This window comes from Carcharhinus amblyrhynchos, chromosome 2 (assembly GCF_965287045.1).
Source record: "Carcharhinus amblyrhynchos chromosome 2, sCarAmb.v2.hapA, whole genome shotgun sequence".
Lineage (NCBI taxonomy): Eukaryota > Metazoa > Chordata > Chondrichthyes > Carcharhiniformes > Carcharhinidae > Carcharhinus > Carcharhinus amblyrhynchos.
The window spans coordinates 127,971,746-127,992,903 of NC_137325.1; the positions used below are offsets into that span (position 1 = coordinate 127,971,746).

The following is a 21,158-nucleotide window of genomic DNA, read 5'->3' on the forward strand; positions in this document are numbered from 1 at the left end:
GGGGATAATGTATTCACATGGATAGACAACTGGTCGGCAGACAGAAAGCAGAGAGTGGGAATAAATGGGTCCTTTTCAGAGTAGTAGGCAGTGATTAGTGGGGCACCATAGGGTTAACTGCTTGGGCCCCAGCTATTCACAATATACATTCATGATTTGGGTGAAGAAATTGAATACAATATCTCCAAATTTGCAGACAACACTAAGCTGGGTGGCAGTGTGTGCTGTGAGGAGGATGCCAAGAGGCTGCAAGATGAACTGGACAGGCTGGCTGAGTGGGCAAATAATTGGCAAATGCATTATAAGGTGGAATTCTACCGGCTTGTCTGCCTGAAATTTGTATGATCCCGCCAGAGGCCAACGGAGAATGCCATTCTCTGAGCCTCATCCACTCCCGGAGTCGGGGCAGACGTGCTGGTAAAATTCCGGCCACAATGTGAATAAATGTGAGGTTATCCATTTTGGTGACAAAAATGGGAAGGGAGGTTGTTAACTGGATGACGGAAGTTTAGGGAAAGAGGAAATGCAACATGGCCTGGGTGTCATGGTGGAATAGTCGCTGAAGGTTGGCATGCAGGTACATAGGCAGTGAAGAAAGCTAATGGAATGCTGGCCTTCATAGCAAGAGGATTTGAGTATAGGAGTAAGGATGTCTTGCTGCAGTTATACAGAGCCTTGGTGAGGCCACACGTTGAGTATTGTGTGCAGTTTTGGTCTCCTAGTCTGAGGAAGGTCATTCTTGCTATTGAGGGAGTTCACTGAAGGTTCACCAGACCGATTCCCAGAATTTCAGGACTGACATATGAAGAGAGACTGGATCGATTGGGTTTGTATTCACTGATATTTAGAAGAATGAGAGGGGATCTCATAGAAACATGTAAAATCCTGATGGGACTGGACAAGCTAAACATGGGAAAAATGTTCCCAATTTTGGGGAAGTCCAGAATTGGGGTTCACAGTCCAAGAATAAGAGGTAAGCCATTCAGGCTTACTCACTCACTCAGAGATTTGTGAACCCGTGAAATTCTCTACCACAGAAAGCTGTGGGGGGCATTCGTTAGATATGTTCAAGAGGGAACTGGACGTGGCCCTTGTGGCTAACGGGATTAAGGAGTATGGCGAGAAAGCAGGAATGGGATAAAGTGCATCATCAGCCATGATCATATTGAATGGTGGTACAAGCTCGAAGGGCTGAATGGCCTACTTCTGCACCTATTTTCTATGTTTCAAGTTCTTATGTTAACATTAGTTAATGTGGTGGCACCCACATTCTGGCCGCATTTCTGGTAATGGGATGTCCTTGCTGTGAAATTGGCAAGTAAAATATTGATTTTGCATGTGAAAACTGGGTAAAAGCAATATTTTGTTATCCTACAGATTCCCTGGAATTTCACACAGTCATATTATTTCCCATCCACATTGTCTTCTCATTCCTGTGGCTATCTTTCTGAGGCACATTGTTTTTTGTTGTCTTCTCACACACATCAGATGGCACAGTGGTTTGCTCTGCTGCCTCACGGTGCCTGGGATCTGGATTCCTTCTCCGGCTTGGGCCACTGTCTGTGCAGAGTTAGTACTCACCTGATGATGGAGCAGCGCTCTGAAAGCTCGTGATTCCAAATAAACCTGTTGGACTTTAAGCTTGTGTGCCCACCCCAGTTCAAGGCTGGTATCTTTACATCATGACTAATATAAACAAAATCCTATTTTGTTTTTTAACATTGCATTTTCTTGCTGTACCTTTCTTCATAGTCTTTATTGCTTAGTTTTATTCTGAACAGGCAATTTGCATCTTTGTCTCTCCATCAATACTCCATTCTCTTTTTCAGACGTAATGTTTCTCTTTGTCTCATACAAATACTTTGCATATTTCCCTAGATCTTATTGTGCACGCCTCGCAGATTGTTTTCCCTTTGTTCCTGGTATGCTGCATCTTTTTCTAAGATGCATTGTTTCTCTCCCACGGTGATGATTGTTTCTCGCTGACTTGTCTCTTTTCAGATATAGTTTTTTCTGTCGAATGCAGGTGCATTATATTTCTCCGTCACCTTGTTTCTGTATTACAGATACGGTATCCTTATCAGAAATAGGTTGCAATTTTCTCTATCCAAATTGTTTCTTCCGGGTTTGTCTTTGTCTCAGAACATATTCCACATTTGTCCCTTGCATATATGTATATATGTATATTTCACATTAAAATTACTTGTGCGATACTAATGAGCGAAGACGACACATTTCGTTGAAGTTCTCTCTCTAGGCGTAGAGGCTGATTCAATTTACTTAAAGATGATGGATTAACACCTCTGCTAAAATAATTGAGCGAATGCTTGGGTACACTTGTAATTCCAGAGCCACTGTACCTTTCTTTGTCTCAGATGTATTGTACCTTTCTCTCTCTCGGCACGCACAATATCTGTTTCTCTCCCACACAGTTCTTACTCTTAAGACCTATTTCCCCTTCACAATTCTCCATCTACTTCCCCTCTTGTTTTTTGCACGACGAGTCTTTCTGTCTCAGCCACTTTACCCTCGCGCGCGCGATCGGCACATTTTATTTATCTCACACACAAAGGGATTTTCTTCCGGATACTGTTCAAGACACATTGTGTCCTTTTTCTTTCCTCCAATTCTATCTTTCCCTCACAGGATACATTGTATCATTCTCTCGCTGAGATGTATCATTCTGGCAGGCTGATAAATGGTATCACTCTCACACAGATACATTGTATCATTGTCTCGGGCCGATACATTGTATCTCTCTCTCACTCCCGCACACACAGATACAGAATATGTTTTTTCCCACCTCTCTCGGACATGTTTCTTTATGCCTTACATTATATTTTCTGCCTCTCTCAGTCCCTCCTCCTCCTCCTCCTCACCTTTTGCTCGCTCCCTCTAGTGGTTGTCCTGGCGGGCTCGCTCCCTGCGCGAGACCACCACCCCCCTCCTTCCGCAAGCCCGCCAAACCCTCCAGCGCGCGCGTGCGCGCCGTGCTGTGCTCTCCTGGAGCGCGCGCCTCTGTGCTCACTGTCTCCCCCTCCCCTCTCCTCTCTCTCTCTCTCTCTCTTCCTCCCCCCCCCCACCTCCCCTCCCTCCCTCTCCTACACACAGACAGAGCACACACACACGCAGACATGGCGCTGGTGTGAAGCGGTGGAGATTCCCTCCCTCCCTCCTGTACAATATCATGCATCTCCTTTACCTCTGTGCAAAGTGCTGAAGTGTTGGCCTCCTCATTTTGGACACAAAGAGGGAGAGAGAGAGAATGGCGGACCGCAGCATTGATAGTCTAGCTCTTCCTCTCGAGGTGAGGGCGAAGCTAGCCGAGCTGGATTTGGAATTATCCGAAGGTAAAAAGCGGATTTTTTTTTCTCCCTTTCTCTCTCTCTCTTTCCTCCTCCTCTCTCTCTCTCTCTTCCCATTCGTTTCATGGGTTTCTCTCCTCTTCTATATCCCGTACTTTCCCTCTTTATCTTTTTTGTTAAATCAATGCCCGGACCTTGGCTTTGATTTTTTTTTGGTTGTTGTGATTTGATTGCAATGTATTAATGATACAGCGTTGCCTTTCAGCTGACACTTCATTTAGCGGTGAAACCGAAGGAGGTGGAAAAATGATATTAGGGCTGGGTTTTTTTTTTGCTCGGTTAACGGTTCTACAAGCAAGGCTTCTTTGATATGTTGTTGTTGGAGCTATTATTTCATTCTCCTTCCGATTTGGAATGGAAAGGGCAAGGCCAGATTGATATCTTTGTGTGTGAAGAATATGTGACCGTGGCGTTAATTCATATTCTCTACACCCCCCCCCCCCACGGTGTGAAATATTTGTAACGATTTATGGACCATCCCAATGTATTTGCTAAACTTGAGGTTGCAGCATTTCAACAAAAAAAATCATTGAAGTGAAGAGCCGTGTTAATCAAGTGTGTGTACATGTTGTGTAATATATAACAAACAGATGTTCGGTTTAGCAATAGATCTCGACAGTGTACTGATGGGCGACTGTATAATTTGAATGTAAAGGCAGGAAGACGGCGTACTCCAGCACTTAAATCTTTGACATGATGGAAAGAGCTGAGAGTAGTGGGGAAATAACTCGTGTGCCTTAAGGTCGATGTGGCTGGCGTTGTGTGGGATTTGATGTTGCCATTTGCACTGCCAGTTTGTAACACCGACGTGTGCTGCAAATAATAAGTTTTAGATTTCCCAAATTTAAAAACAGAGGTGGCCAAAAAGAAAAATCCTCTTTCTCCTTTTTGTAGTCTTCCTTTCCTGCTCATACTTGTGTCTGTCTGTCTGGCTGGGTTTATGCGTAACGTAACGCTCGTTTTATCCCCTAGCCTGGGACACACACACACACACATATACACACACACACAACCGTTTCTCCCTCTTGAAGATAATTTGGTCGTGATTAAATGTCTTCTAGTTTAAAATCGACGAGTGTAGGAGTGTGGAGCTCATTAATGCGTGTGATACTTGTAGATTTTTGGCTATCTCTCTCTTCTCTATTCCTTTTTTTTTACAAGTGCTGGCTTCGAGATAGGCAATCCACTGGCTGCCAGTTCACATCTTTTTAGGCACATATTTACCACCGGGTCTCTCCCCTAACAGCTTTGTGCTTTATCCGAAAACTGGAATTAATAGAAGCCAGCAGTTTGACAGCAGAGGGGATTTGCCAGTTGGTTTAAAAAAAAAGGGTCAAACTAACGGCTTCGCCCGTCAATTTAACCCTATGCGTGTCGGTTCTTTTCCCGATGAAGACAGATGTGCATCCTTCATTCGGGTACGGTCACGCATTCAAATTCTACTCAACCCTCGGAGGGAAACTAATCGGTTTTAACTTTTTTATATATATATCTAAACATATATACACGATTCGTTTGATGTGGCTTCCTTTTAGTTTGGTTCTGAGATCTGTGGTCCAGGAGTGCCATTCCAAGCCTTTGGGGCAGGGACTGTGTGTGAACCGCACCGGATGTTTTTTTTTGGGGGGGGGGCGGTGTTTGAAATCTGATACTTTTAACGGCGTGTGGTTCAAATCCAGGTGTGACATTGTTGATCGCTTCTTCAGTCGTTCCCTTTTTGTCCACATTCTGGTGTGAACGTGTGTGTGTTGTGTGCGCGCTGTGGCTATGTGTGTGTCACTCTGGGCAAACTTTGACACTAAGTGTTTGGGAAGCAGCAAGTTTGCTGCGAAACCCTTTTATGGACTGAGCGGTTTTTTTGACATTGTGTGTTGGTTGGACCAGCCCCCAGAAGAAGTTGAAATGCTTAACGGTTGGACTGGGCGCAAGTAGGAAGTGAAGGAGTACCCAGATGCTGTATTCTGTGTGTGTGTAAACACATGACATGTAGCCGTTATTAATGACGTTTATTCCACAGTCTGATTAGCTGGCAGTTTTGAAATAGTCCATATGTGACCTCCACGCTTCGTTTTCCCCCTGACTTGCCGGAACACACTTAGAATTTTATAACAGCCGATCTCACGGCGGTTTCCGATTGCTGGAGTTTCGAGTAAAAACCTAGCTAGTGATTTCACAGCCCCCCCCCCCCCCCCACCACACTCAGATTTTATTTTTGCTCACCAAAGTTGTGTTCGTGCAAATATCCGTTTGAAAAGAATTATCCCGCCATAAATCGCCCCTCCAAAATATGCCGCACGGTGGTTTGCACTGTCTCTTGTGTCAGATTCAATGTGGCTGTTCCCACTTGTGTGGTGGTGGGGGGGGAGAAATAAAGAATCTGGTGATGAGAGATTGATTGGGGCAAGCAGGCTTACCTGCAAATAGAAATAATCATTGTGATTGAGCGGATGGGGGCAAGTCGAGCTGCTGTTCTTTATTCAAGGATAGAGAGATTATCCAAATGAGTGGTTTTGAGGTGTGTTGATGCTGCCAGTTTCCGCATTAAGTGCGCAGGTGAGTTCATCCCAACCGTACTTTGGACGTGGGGAACACACCTGACTGACTGACTTGCTGGACCAGTTTTGCTTTGTTTTGACGCGACACTGCCTTGTAAAGTGCTCGGGTTGGCCACTGGATCCCATAGATACTTTGCAAACCTAGCCAACCTTGAAATTTCTTCTCCTCCTCCTCCTCCTCCTGCAGAATTCTGACTTTTTTTCAGGAGGCACTTCTCCCTGACTTCTCTCTCAAACAGGAGTTTTAAAAAAGCAACCCAGGCCAGAGGTAAGCAATGTAAACCAGGTTCTAAGTGGCCTGATTGTGTTTTTCACACCCTTCCCTCAGATGTGAAATGCCACCCTGATGTCTCAGTCTTGGTTTGAGCAGGTGTATTCAAGTACACAAACCATTAGTGCTGCCTTTCCTGTGTTCTTCTGTCTCTTCCACAAATGTTCCAATCGTAATAAATGAATACTATAAACCACGTCACAACAGATAGGTGGTTTGATGGCTGGCACATACATTAAGGGCCGCTTCTTGTGCTGTAAAACCTGATGTCGACAAGCAGTTTTCATGAAAAAAGATGGATTGCATTTTAATAAATAATGCCTGGAAACCAATAGTGCTTGGGATTTCCATCCAAATAGTTAGCAAAATGCCAAGAACATATACATTAATAATGCTGCACCAGTCTTGTGTGTATGGTACTGTGGTTACCTCGGGCTGTATTGGGGCCCAAATTTTTTTGGCTTTCAAGGGTAGCGGTCGCGATTTGATGGAGATGCAAATGCCTCTTTTAATCAGCTACTTGATAGAAACTGGGGAGAAACGGATGGAGTTAAAAGGGATAGCAACACAAAAATGCTGCATTCGAGTGAATTCAGTGGATTTGTGATCATTGGAGAGTGTTGCATGTGCCTAAGTTGTGACCAGTACAGAAAAGGATAGTTCCCAGATTCATGTATCAATGGGCTTATTGTTTCAGCAGAACAATTGATACCAGAATGATTGATTATTGTCAAAATTAGAAGGTCTTAGCAAAATAATATCAAATGAAAATCCTACTTTGTTTCCATGATTAGTTGTAAATGTACGTACTTTTAAACTTGAGGGGAATCCAGGGAGAGGACTTAAATGGGCACTGCCCACCTTGCAATGTACTTTCTTCTTTTTTTAAAGAAAGTTTATACATTTGCTAGCACTGCTTCTACAACAGCTGAATACCGATTTGATCTTGTGAATGCAAAAGCATCTTGCTTGTCATCTTGTGTTAAATGTTTAATGTATTCCGCCAGTGAGCTTCAATGGAAAGCATAGGAAATTGCACTGAATTGTGGAGTCCCTGTTCTGTGGTTCCTTTTGCAGTGTCATTTTAATGTTTCAGATTTGTTGATTTCTCATGCTTTGTTGATAGACAATGTATGGATCATTCACAGAAACTGTGTAGTAAAAACAGAAAGCTATTCTTTCCCTTGTCCTTTTGAATGGACCTCTGATAAAACAGTAGCTTATTTTAAAATTGTACTTTATTGTTTTAACTAACATGGATATTTTCATTTAGATCAATTAAAAACACCAACCAGTTCTTGTTAGTAAGTTGAATTCAGCAGCTAAGTAGTGTAAAATAAAAATATATAAACACGGATATAAATGAAACAGGTCTATTGTTTAAAAAGCTCACTGAAGTGAAATCCTAAACAGCTTTCAGTAAAGAAGTTGTAATTGGATACCTTGTTTTTTTTAAAAAATCTACTTTCTCTTGTTTATCGAAGAAAGAACTTCCACTTACTTAGTGCCTATTGCAACCTCAGGATGTCCCAAAGCATTTTACAGCCGATAAAATGTTCTTCGAAGCGCTGACCATATTTTAGTACAGGAAATGGAACAGCCAGTTTAAGCACAGCAAGCTTTCACAAACAATAAAATAATCTATTCAAGCAATGATGGTTAAAGGAAAATTGTTGGCTTGAGCTCTTCTGAACCTTTCATGAGATTAACCCTAGAGGCTGGCCGATGACTCCGTTTAATGTCTCATCCAAAAGATGGCATCTCCAATAGCACAGCACGCCCTCAGTTGTTGCGCTGATGTGTCAGCCTAGATAATGGGCTGCATTCTTTGGAATGGAGATTGAAACCACAAATTTTCTGACTGGGCCACTGTGTTCTGAATTGATACAGAGACTGGTATGTACTTTTCCAAAAAGACTTTTAGAACCTGTGAGAAGGCAGATGTTATTAAAATAAAGCAGGATCTGGCCAAAGTTGACTGGGAACAGCTTACAGGAAAATCTGCAGTGGAGCAGTGAGGGCCATTCAAAAAGGAAACAGAGAGAGTACAGATCCAACATGTTCCTTGTAAGGGGCAATGTAGGAGCAATAAATTCATGGAACATTGGACGCCTAGAACAATTCAGGATTAGATAAGAAAGAAGATAGAGGCTTTTATCAAGTCCAAAGGATCAATTCAGCTGTGGCCCTAGAGGTGTATAGGAAGTGCAAGAGGGAACTTGCAAAGCAATTAGCAGAGCAAAAAGTGGGATTTGTGAACAAGATTAGGGAGAATCTTAAGATATTCTATAAATACATTAAGGGCAAATGGTTGACCAGGGAAAGAGTAGGGCCCATTAGAGACCAAGGGGCAATCTGTGTATGAAGCCGCAGGACATTGGAAGGGTGTTGAATGAATACTTCTGATCGGTCATCACTCAGGCAAAGGAGAACATAGGTGCAGAATTCAGGAAAAGGGACTGAGGACTTAGAGCAGTTGACAAAATAAATGTGGACGTAGGTATAGGGGACTCTGATGGGCTTAAAAATGGAAAAATGCCCAGGCTGAGATGAGTTGCATCCCATCAGAGGCTGCTGTGGAAGGCAAGGCTGGAAATTGCAGGGGCTCTGACACAAAATTCCTCCCTGACCATGGGGAAAGTGCCAGAGGACTGGAGGATGGCAAATGTAGTTTCACTTTAAGAAGGATGGTAGAGATGAACTAGGAAATTACAGGCCGGTGAGTCTCATGTCAGTGGTAGGGAAACTATTGGAGAAAATTCTGAAGGAGAGAATTAATCTCCACTTGGAAAGGCAATGGTTGATTTACAATAGTCAGCGTAGCTTTGTCAGAGGGAGTCATGCTTAACAATTTTTTTGAAAATGTAATCGAGTGTGTGGATGAGGGAAGTGCAGTTGATATAGTTTATATGGATTTTAGCAAAGCCTTTGGCGAAGTCCCACATGGGAGACTGAAAGCACATGAAATTCAGAGAAACTTGGTGAGATGGATCCGAGAGTGGCTTAGTGATAGGACATGAAGGATGGTGGTAGAAGGCAGTTTGAGTGACTGGAGATCAGTGTCCAGTGATGTACCACATAGTTCAGTGTTGGGTCCCTTATTGTTTGTTACAAACAGTAATGATACAGATGATAATGTGGGGGGAGTGATCAGTAAATTTACAGATGACACCAAGATTGATAGGATGGTTAATAGTGAAGAAGGTCATAGGATACAGGAAGATTAGATGGGTTGGTCAGATAGGCAGAGCAGTATGAGATTGTATTTAACCCTGATAAGTGTGAGGTGATTTGGAAGAAGTAACAAGACAAAGGAGTATTTAATGAATGGCAAGACACTAGGAAGCTCAGAGGATCAGCTGGATCTTGGGATAATTTTTCACAGATCCCTAAAGGTGGCAGAACAGGTGAATAGGGTAGTTAAGACATATGTGATACTTGCTTTTATCAGTGATAGCATTGAGTATTACAGCAAAGAAGTAATATTGGAGCTGTTCAGAATGTTGGTTTGGACACAGCTGGAGTTGTGTGCGCAGTTCTGGTCATCTCGCTATAGGAAGGATGTGATATCGCTAGAGTGGTATTCAGAGGAGATTCACCAGGATGAAGCATTTGAGCTACAGCGAGAGATTGCTTTCTCTAGAGCAGAGAAGGCTGAGGGTGGACATAATTGAGGAGTAGGGACACGGTGAGTAGGAAGCAGCTGTCCCTCATGAGGGGGCACAGTTTTAAGGTAAAGGGCAGGAGATTTGGAGGGGATTTGTGAAATGTTCTTTTCATTGAGGATAGTGGGAATCTGGAATGTGCTGCCTGGAAAGGTAGTGGAGGCCAGAAATCTTGCAACCATTAAAAAGTATTTAGCTGAGACTTGAAACGTCATAACAATATGGTCAAGTGTTAGGATTAGCGTGATGTTAGTGGTAGTTATTGTCGGTGCAGACTCGATGGGCCGAAGGACCCTTTTGCGCAGTGCAACTCTGACTCGAATGCCTATATTTATGGATTAATTCTTTTTATTGCCAATACTACAATTTAGAAATGGAAAAATATACATAATTTAAGAAACCTGTCAACGTAGCTGGCAATCCCATGTCAGTGATGGTTTGGGGCAGGGAAGTATATGAGAGTGGATTGGGGTGAGGAAACACTAACATTCTGAGAAACTTCACTAAACATTGGAAAAATTAAACTCGCAAAATCATTTCCCACTAAGTTAAATAGGAATTACTCAAGGGAGTCTTGAAAAAAATTTGAAAGGTGAAGTAAAAATAACTTAATGGATTTTCAAATGCTTATGTTAACAAGCCCATAGATTTTAAAAATGAACATTTATAAGAATTGTTTGGAGATGGCAAATCATGATGGTGATTTTGTTCTTTTGGTTCGGTTTTAATTCAGTAGCTATCCTGTCTATTTGTCTTTTCCCTTACTTTCATAGAACGATGGCGATTTAAAAATGAGCTGCCATGACTAAAGTGCTGGATACTGAGTCATTACTTGCTGGTTTTCAGTGCTGGAGGCAAAGAAAATCACCATTGTATGTTTTCTCAATTTGACAATCCAAAATCCATCTATTTTTTGAGTAGCGCTGTTTTCAGAAGCGAGGAGGAGTATAGAAACCACCTGCTACGCAGCATTTTCATCAATCCAAAGTCCGTATAGATATTATGATATGGAATGAGCAATGAATATTTAAGTAAAACACAATTATTTGGGTCATCTTTGATCAGATGTTTAGGTCTTTGAAATGGAAGGAGCATAACATCTGTTTGGGGAAGTTCTTCAATGTTTGTGTGTTTTGAAAGTAAATTTTTATGAATTGAATATGAGAACATGTGTCTGTTGCACAGTACTCTTTTTAGACTGCCACAGTAGCCATTGTGTGTCACATCAAATTTATTCAAATTCCCCACCAATCTTAGATTAATTTGTTTTTGATGTGCTCCAGCAAACAATTGCGCAGCTTTTAGCCATGTCTAAATGCATTCATCAGTGTTAACCATAATGTAACATATAATGTTACCTTTCTGGTAATCAGTTGTTGATTATTGCTTAACCCACTGCAGTGATTGCATTGGAGTTACTATTCCCTCAATTTGGGCCACTTCACATAATAACCGAAAGGAGTATCCTGATTGTACATGACCTTCAGGTGATCATTGACGTAAACACCCACCAATCTCCACATTGTTCCTGAATGTCTCTCCCCCTCTGCCTCTTTGTTTTCTCACTTTTCTGTGTTCTCACTTTTTCTTTGCTCTCATTTGAGCTGCCTTTCACTCTTTCCCTACTCCTTCACTACTCTACCTCTGTCTAGCTTCAGCTGTCTCCCTCCTGCCTCCCCACCTTTTAAGAGCCTCCTTAAAAGTTAGCTCTAACCAAGCCTTAACTATCTCTTTAGATGTCTCCTTTGACTCATTGTAAATTTTGTCTGATTATCCTTCTGTAGTGGGCCTTGAGACACTTTTCTGTTTTAAAACCACCATATGAACTTGCATTGTTCATGTCTGTTGACTATGAATGGAAAAATAGTTTAGTTGTGATGCTTTGAATGTCAAATGATCTGATTTCATGGAAAAATAGCCACTGGTACAAGATACCAGATAGTTGACAGCAGTTGTGGGTTCATACACCAGTATTTGCCACTTCCTTCAGAAGTAGTAAGAATATTGATGGACAAGATCTATTTGAGAGTGATTCTCGAAGAATGACTTCATGTTGGGATGATTACTAACCTCGTCATGGAGACCCTTTACTAAAATCACTGCCTCATCTATTTTTATGTACTGAAAATTAAGTTTCTTTTGAAAATATTGAATCCATGACTAGTTTTGTTTTTAATTTGCATTATTTCATGAAAATTCATACATTTTGTGATCTTGTTTCCTGATGTTCTGATTTTTGGCTGGTTATTTATGACCGTGCACCATGAGTTCCAGCTAATACTTTTGTTTTGGGGTATTAATCCAAAATTGATTTTAAAAACAAATAAATCTATTAGTTCAGACAAGGCATGTTCTTCACAAAACAATTCAAATCAGTCATTTTGACAGTGATCTAATTGTAATTGAAAATTCATTAGCACAAGACAACCAATGCAAATTAGTTCAAGTCTGGATAGAGTTTTAAATTTAATTAAGCAAGACTGTAGAATTGTATTGTATACACTTGCACTTCAGGTCACTTATCTTAACATTGTGAGAGAAACCACTTTTGACCTTGTGTAAGGAGAAAATGGCAGCATAGGCAATGTGACTTTTGCACAGTAAATCATTTGTATTACTTCTGTCAAACATCAGAAGCAAGCGCATTTGTGCAGGTAATGTTATGTGCTGCATGTTAACATGAAAATTTTATATTGGATCCATGTGAATTGATCAAGTTAATTAATTTTGTAAACTATTTTTAGGAGCAATATTAAAAATTCTTATAGCTCCCTCAGTAAATGAACATGCGGTGCGGTGCTTTGGAGTCCTAGAGACTTAGCCCTGTTAATATAAGCCTACTTGTGACACTAATAAATAAACTTACTTGAGGGCCATTCTTTGTGCGTTAGCCCAGGATAGTTGCTATACACCTGAGCCAGTCAAGTTTTGTGATGATAGTTGGTGAAGGAATTGAACGTGTGGATTGTTTTGAGATTTTTCCTGACTGGAAACGGGGAGGTTCCAGTTCAATTGGAAACTGGTTGACAACAGAGAGTGATCTCTTGAAAGAAATTTCAAGGCCTAGGCACCATTCATAGTTTACCATATTTTTTTGTGTGGTTTGCTGCACAGTCTTCTGTCTCAGATTTTTGTTTCTTTAGTTTCTGATTTGGTAGTTTGACACAAATATGGATGAACGTGTGGAATGTAGTAACATTTGATTGTAACAAATGGCAATTTACTGTCACCTTCTCAAGGGTGACTTGGGATGAGGTGTGGTGGGATGGGGGCAAGCAATAATAGTTTCACCAATAACATGCCAAGGAATGCTGGCTTTAACAATGAAATGTCATGAATGGGAGGGGAAAAGAGATGAATTTCACCATTTCTTAGCTGAATACATGATAGCAATTGGTGTGCATTTTCTTTTCCTTCTGAGTTGCACCTGTTGCATGTGCACATCTAGCAATATATGTTGCAGTGATTCGTCTCAGACAACGCCATTATAAATTGTGCTGCGGTGTAATATCAACGTGCTGTGCGTGGTTGAAGTCATTAGGTTACATTTTAGCTTCATTTTGAGGCAATTTTTAAAAGCGGCATCTTGGCCTTTTGGCTAAGATGCAAATGAGATCAAGCCTTGGAGGAGGTGCTATGTCAATCAGCTGGGATAATTTAGATCAAGCCCAAGACAGGAGGAGAGAGAACCCTGTCTTGTCAGCTTGGATTGGGAATGTCTCAGCTTGTTGAGACCCAGAATTGGACTTGATTCGATTGAATTTGAATTAAAACAAAAAAAAGCACATGGGAGATGAGTCTTGTGGGGTGAAAACTTCAGAAATATTTGTATTCATCCCAAGGATTTTGTAAATCATTTGCTTTTATCCTTAGATTCTAAGTGAATTAAGTAGCTAACTACTTAAAAGGTCCATGCAGTTCCTGTGCTTCTGAAAAATCTATTGATGTCGAAAGATGTTGCTAGAAACTGAAGCTGCCCTCTGGTTAGAGGAAGCACAGAACATATATCTACATCCAAGTAAATTGTAGAGTGTATGAATGTCAGCTACCAATTAAATGAAAGAAAGAGTTAACTCCTGGGGAGGGGAGGTGTAGTGGGCAGTGAGGAAGGTTTTCAAAGCTTGCAGAGGGATTTGGACCAACTAGAAAAATGGCAAATGGAATTTAACGCAGACAAGTGTGAAGTATTGCACTTTGATAGGACAAAGCAAAGTAGAACGTACAGGGTAAATGGTAGGACTCTGAAGAGTGCAGTTGAACAGAGGGATCTGGGAATACAGGTACAGAATTCACAAAGTGACGTCACAGGTGGATAGGGTCGTAAAGAGTGCTTTGGTACATCAGACTTTATAAATCAGAGTATCAAGTATTAAAGTTGGAGTGTTATGGTAAGATTGTATAAGGCATTGGTGAGGCTGAATTTAGAGTATTGTGTACAGTTTTGGTCACCTAGTTACAGGAAGGATGCAAATAAGGTTGAAGAAGTGCAGAGAAGGTTTGCGAGGATGTTGCCGGGACTTGAGATGCTGAGTTACAGAGAGAGATTGAATAGGTTAGGATTTAATTCGCTGGGGCATAGAAGAATGAGGGGAGATTTGATAGAGGTGCATAAGATTTTGATGGGTATGGATAGAGTGAATGCAAGCAGGCTTTTTTCACTGAGACTAGGGGAGAAAAAAACCAGAGGGCATGGGTTAAGGGCGAAAGGAGAAAAGTTTAAAGAGAATATTAGGGGGGGCTTCTTTACGCAGAGAGTAGTGGGAGTGTGGAATGAGCTGCCGGATAAACTGGTAAATGCGGGGTCACTTTTAGCATTTAAGAAATACTTGGATAGGTACATGGATGAGAGGGATGTGGAGGGATATGGTCCAAGTACAGGTCAGTGGGACTAGGCAAAAAATGGTTTGGCACAGACAAGAAGGGCCAAAAGGGCCTGTTTCTGAGCTGTAATTTTCTATGGTTCCAATGCAAATTGCTTTCCAATTAACTGACCTGAGTATCATAATAGTTGCCTCTATACTTTGTTTGCAAACCTTCTGAGTGCACATGCAAATCTTAGCAAATCTGACATGGTTGACTCTGCATTTCTTATTTTCTTTAAATGGAGATTTTCCTTAGTTTGAGCTGTTGCCAGGCTACCCCAGCTACTTTCAGTTCTAACGACCAAGCAATCTGTCGTGATAGAATCTCTGAAAACAATGAGTATTGAGTTGCTCTTGGGAGGCTGCAGTTGATGACTTGCTTCACAAAATGGACTGTTTATAAACAATTTCCTGTTTTAAAAAAAATAAAGACCTTTCTGATCACAAAGCAGATGAATTTGGATAAGGCTTTCCAGTACTGAACTTGAAGTAGCACGCAAACTGGACTGTATTTTTGTTGGTAGGAGAGGTTGGATGTTATTTGTTTCCCATATGGCTTTTTTGCTTATCATGCATATTAGTCATTGTGTCTGAAAGCCTGCTGTGCAAGTAGTTGACAACATCTGCTCCAATTGTGGTGGGGCATCAACCTACATGGTTCTCCCTATGAGAAAACAGGCAGAGATTCTGGATTTCTAAAAAAAACCTAGTGCAGGAAGAAAATGCCATTCTGTGCATCTCAAAAATTAAATGTGGTTGTGACTTGAATGTTGCCCGGTATGGTGCCGACAGAGATGAATTGTGAAGTAATTGGATGTGCACCATTTCCTAGGTGTACGTGCTCCTCAGGAGTGTCTGGTGGATTTCAAGTTTTTAAAGTGATTTCTTGATTGGGCATGTCACAGGGTTGATTTGGTAATCATAGAATCACTACAGTGCAGAAGGAGGCCATTCGGCCCATCGAATCTGCAACGACCACAATCCCATTCAAGCCCTATTCCTGTAATCTCTCCATATTTACTTTACTAATCCCCTGACACTGGGGTCAATTTAGCATGGCCAAAAAACCTAACCAGCACATCTTTGGGCGGTGGGAGGAAACGTGAGTACCCGAAGGAAACCCACACAGAGAATGCGGAAACTCCACACACAGACAGTGACGCAAGGCTGGAATTGAACCTGGGTCCCTGATGCTGTAAGGCAGCAGTGCTAACCACTGTGCCGCGACCCCAGCTTCTGGTTAGGTGGAACTGAGGTCCCACTCAATATGCCAATGATTATGTGAAGGTGACTATTGAAGTCAAATGAAATAAAAGCTGAATAATTAGCTAGCCAGTGAAATGGAATGCATCCAGACTGCAAGTCTTCTTCCTTCCTTTGGTTAACGTTTTATGTGGCTGAATTTACATAGCTGGTCAAAGTGCCTCATGATGGGGTGTACTTGGTATGAATAAAATATGTGACAGACAACAGAAGATCAGAATAGTTTAACTGGAAAGGCTTCCTTTCAAACCACTGACCAGAGCCATATAAATTTAAAGGTTGCATATTTGTCACTTGGACTGAATACCTACAAGCCCCAGGTGGGCAATTGCCTCTGGTTTGCAGACATGATATCAGTCTTTGCATTTCAGGAGTAATTCATTGTTCATGCAAAAATGCGATGAGGTGTTTTATCTTCTGTTTTCATTCTTGCTCATTCTCTTCTTTTTGCCTACCCTTGCATGGTGTCTCTCTTGCTCACGTGCTCTATCACGCTAGCTTCTAAGATATCCACATTTTTCAAAAATGTGTATAATTTGTTTGAGAAAGGTGAGTTGTCTCCCTTCTGCATTACATTTATGTGGTGCATGTTGCTAATTTTTTTCTATTAATTCATGGGACACGGGCGTTGCCCTCAAATTGAGTGGTTTGTTAGGGGATTTCAGAGTCAACCAAATTGTAGGCGAGATCAGGTAAGGACGGCAGATTTCCTTCCCTAAAGGACATTAATGAACCAGATAGGTTTTCCTAACAGTGGTTTCATGGTTATCAGTAAATTCTTAATTCCAGATTTGTTTCATTGAATTCAAACCCAACCGTCTGCTGTGGTGGGTTTCAAACCCAGGTCTCCAGAACATTCGAGTTTCTGGATTAATAGTCTAGCGATAATACCACTGGGCCGTTGCCTCCGCAATGTGCTAGACACATTGTCATGACTGGCCAGCAACTTTTGGAAAATTTGACTTGAGCAGAATTTTCTTGGAACATCGGAGTATAGGACATAGGAGCAAGAATATCCTTGAGTCTGCTCCAAAGGTCACTAGATTATGGCTAATCTTCTACCTCAGTGATTTTTTTACATGGTTCTAATCTGTTTTGGCTGGGATGCCCCATCTCAGTGACATGCTCCAATGGATAAAACACATTCCTGAATGTATTTACTTCTAATAGCTGCAAATGTACAGCCAAAGCTCACCAATCATGGAGCCAGCATATAAATTCTTCAGTATATTCTAATGCTTCATGTTTCCCAGAATTATTTCCTGGAGTAATCCTGTTTTGTACACCATACCTTATGTTCTGTAGCAGTAAAGCATGTAACCAAAGAGAAACTGCATGACATTAAAAAAATGTCCAAATGCTTGCATCTGGATAAAATGAATTCAAACCAAGGTGATATCCTAGCAACCTGCACACATGCTGCTATTGCTGCTGCCCTTTTGAGAAAACAACAGTTGATGATGACTACCTTTGTACGTTCTTGCATTTTATTTCGTCTACTTCACAGAAATGAAATGCAGGACCATACGTGACTGAAATGTTGAGAGAAGAACAACAGCAGCTTTCAAATTGTAACCTTTTGGAAGAGATATTAAATCGAGGCCGTGTCTGCTCTCTCAGGTCATGTAAAAGATCCAGTGGCTCTGTTTTGAGGAAGAGTTGGGTAGTTATCCCCAGTGTCGTGGCCTTTGTCTAATATTCAACCAGAATCATAGGATGCAAGACTGGGCGGAGAAGTGGCAGATGGACTTCAACCTGGATAAATGTGTAGTGGTACATGGCAGGTCAAATGGATGAAGGAATATAATGTTAAGGGTAAGACCCTTAGCAGGGTGGAAAATCAGAAGGATTTTGGGGTCTGGGTTCATAGGACTCTCAAATCGGCTTTGCAGGTAGAGGATGTGGTTAAGAAGGTGTATGGTGTACTGGCCTTTATCAATCGAGGAATTGAGTTTAGGAGTTGGGCGATAATGCTGCAGCTGTATAACACCCTGGTCAGACCCCACTTTACTGTGCTCAGTTCTGGTCGCCTCGTTACAGGAAGGATGTGGAAGCCATTGAAAGGGTGCAGAGGAGATTTACAAGGATGTTACCTGGATTGGGTGGCATGCCTTATGAGGATAGGTTGAGAGAACTCGATCTTTTCTCAGAGAGACAAAGGATGAGAGGGGACCTGATAGAGGTGTATAAGACGATGAGAGGTATTGATCAGGTGGACCCCAGGGCTGAAATGGCTGCTAGAAGAGGACACAGGTTTAAGGTGCTGGGGAGTAGGTACAGAGGAGATGTCAGGGATAAATTTTTCACTGAGGGTGGTGGGTGAGTGGAATCAGCTGCCGTCGGTGGTGGTGGAGGCAAATTCGTTAGGGTCTTTCAAGAGACTTCTGAATGAATACATGGGATTAATAGGATTTATAGGTAAGCCGAGTAGATAGAGATAAGATCGGCGCAACTTGTGGTCCAAAGGGCCTATTTGTGGTGTAGTTTTTCTGTGATTGTATGAATCGCAAAAGGAGGGTATCGGGTCATTTTCACATCCTGTACAGGGAGCTTGCTGTGTGCAAATCAGCTGTTGCCTTTCCTGTATTGTAACAATAGCTGTACTTCAAAGTACTTCATTGACTGTTAAGCAATTTGCGATGTCTGGTGGTTGTGAAAGACTAGGCGATTTCCAGATTGGACATTTTCAAGATTGCGCTGGATCGAGGCAACTTCTTGCAAGCTGTGCCCAGCATACCTTCTAATTCTATCTTTTACTCTCATTCTATACTTCTAAAACCTCATTCTAACTCTTTTATGACTGTAACGTTACATTTTGCATTCTCTCGCTTTCTTTTCTATGAAAGATATGTTTTGTCTGTATAGTGTGTAAGAAACAATACTTTTCACTGTATGTTAATACATGTGATAATAAATCAAATCAATTATCTGTAAGGTTGTTGAACGCAAAATGCCTTCAAAGTGTGAAAGAGTTAACAGGTTTTCAAGGGGTTCTTTTTAAACATAGAATTATGTGGAATATACAGCACAGAAATGGGCCATTTGGTGCAATCAAACCATGCTGGCATTTACAATGCACTTGAACCTCCTCCCATCTTAATCAACTGTAACCCCTTAAATACATTGATGCTATTCACGTCAACTACTCCCAGTGGTACTGAGTTCTGCATTTTCACCACTTCGTGGATAAAGAAGTTTTTCTTGAACTCGGTTTTAATTTCTTGGTGACTTATGTTGATAGCTCTTAGTTCAGATCATCCCTTCAAGTGAAAATCTCATAATTTTAAAGATTTGCTATTTAATTTATTATTGTATGTGTTAGTATACAGTGAAAAGTATTGTTTCTTGTGTGCTATACTGACAAAGCATACCGTACATAGAGAAGGAAAGGAGAGAGTGCAGAATGTAGTGTTACGGTCATAGCTAGAGAAAAATCAACTTAATGCGAGGTAGGTCCATTCAAAAGCTTGATGGCAGCAGGGCAGAAGCTGTTCTTGAGTCAGTTGGTATGTGTCCTCAGACATTTGCACCTTTTTCCTAACGGGAGAAGGTGGAAAAGAGAATGTAAGGGGGAATGCATGGTATGATCTGGAGGAGGGAACGGAGTGTATGGTGTCGAAATTTGCTGATGACACCAAGATTGGTGGAACGGCAAATTGTGCGGAGGGTGTGGAAAGTCTGCAAAAGGATCTAGATAGGCTAGGCGAATGGGCCAGGAAATGGCAAATGGAATTTAATGTTGGCAAGTGTGAAGTTGTCCACTTTGGTAGGAATAATGGTAGGAAGGACTATTACTTACATGGAGAAAAACTGCAGCATGCAACGGTGCAGAGGGACCTCGGGGTCCCTGTGCATGAGTCGCAAAAACCCAGCCTGCAGGTGCAGCAGGTGGTCAGGAAGGTGAATGGGATGCTGGCCTTCATAGTGAGGGGGATTGAATATAAAAGTAGGGAGGTCTTGCTGCAACTGTACAGGGCACTGGTGAGGCCGCAGCTGGAATACTGTGTGCAGTTTTGGTCGCTGCACTTATGCAAGGATATTTTGGCCTTGGAGGGAGTGCAGAGGAGGTTTACCAGGCTGATACCAGAGTTGAGGTGGTTGAACTATGAGGAGAGGCTGAATAAACTAGGTTTGTACTCGTTAGAGTTTAGGAGAATGAGGGGAGATCTCATTGAGACATATAAGATGATAAATGGGATGGATAGGATAGAGGTGGAGAGGCTGTTCCCGCTCAAAGGACAGTAGGACTAGAGGGCACAGCCTCAAGATAAAGGGGGGGCGGTTTAGAACGGAGTAGAACTTCTTCACTCAGAGGGTGGTGAATCTCTGGAATTCTCTGCCTGTTGAAGCGGTGGAGGCTGCCTCGCTAAATATGTTTAAGATGCGGGTAGATAGGTTTTTGATAGGCAAGAGGATTAAGGGTTATGGGGAGAAGGCGGGAAAGTGGAACTGAGCCACGACAGATCAGCCATGATCTTATTGAATGGCGGGGCAGGCTCGAAGGGCTAGATGGCCTACTCCTGCTCCTAGTTCTTATGTTCTTATTATGTTCTTATGTCCTTAATTATGCTGGCTGCTTTTCCAAAGCAATGAGAGGTGTAGACCATGTCAGTGGTTTGGAGGCTGGGGTTTGAGTGATGGACTGGGGTTTGTTCATGACCCTGTGTAGTTTTTTGCAGTCTTGGACAGAGCAGGAGTCATACCAAGCTGTGATACAACCAGAGAATGCTTTCTATGGTGCATCTGTAAGAATTGGTCAGAGTCGTAGCAGACCTGCAAAATTTCCTTTGTCTTCTGAGAAAGTAGAGGCGTTATTGGTCTTTCTTAGCTATAGTGTCAGCATGGAGGGACCAGGATAGGCTGTTGCTGACCTGGAGGTCTGAAAACTTGAAGCGCTCAACCATTTCTGCTTTGTCGCCATTGATGTAGATGGGGGCGTATCCTCAGCTGTGCTTCCTGATGTCGTTGACTATCTCCTTCGTTCTGTTGACATTGAGGGAGAGATTATTGTCATTGCACCAGTTCACCAGATTCTCTATCTCTTTCCTGTACTCTGTCTTGTCATTATTTGAGGTCCGATGGTATCATCAGCAAACTTGAAAATCGAGTTGGAGGGGGATATGGCCACCTCTTTTGGTCACTACTTAGCTTTCTCTTTTCAACCTGTTCGTGAGAGA

General features: G+C 41.9%; 1 protein-coding gene across 6 annotated transcripts in view; it reads left to right on the forward strand.

Annotated features, from left to right (window-relative positions):
• Window positions 1-3,102: 3,102 nt before the first annotated feature.
• Window positions 3,103-21,158, forward strand: part of LOC145358519 (disco-interacting protein 2 homolog C) — a 571,331-nt gene continuing 553,275 nt past the window's right edge. For all 6 annotated transcript variants that reach the window (XM_080212647.1, XM_080212672.1, XM_080212655.1 and 3 more), the window contains exon 1: window positions 3,103-3,350. In XM_080212647.1, the coding sequence (XP_080068773.1) occupies window positions 3,266-3,350 (85 nt within the window). In that variant the 5' untranslated portion in view covers window positions 3,103-3,265. The remainder of the gene's footprint in view (window positions 3,351-21,158) is intronic.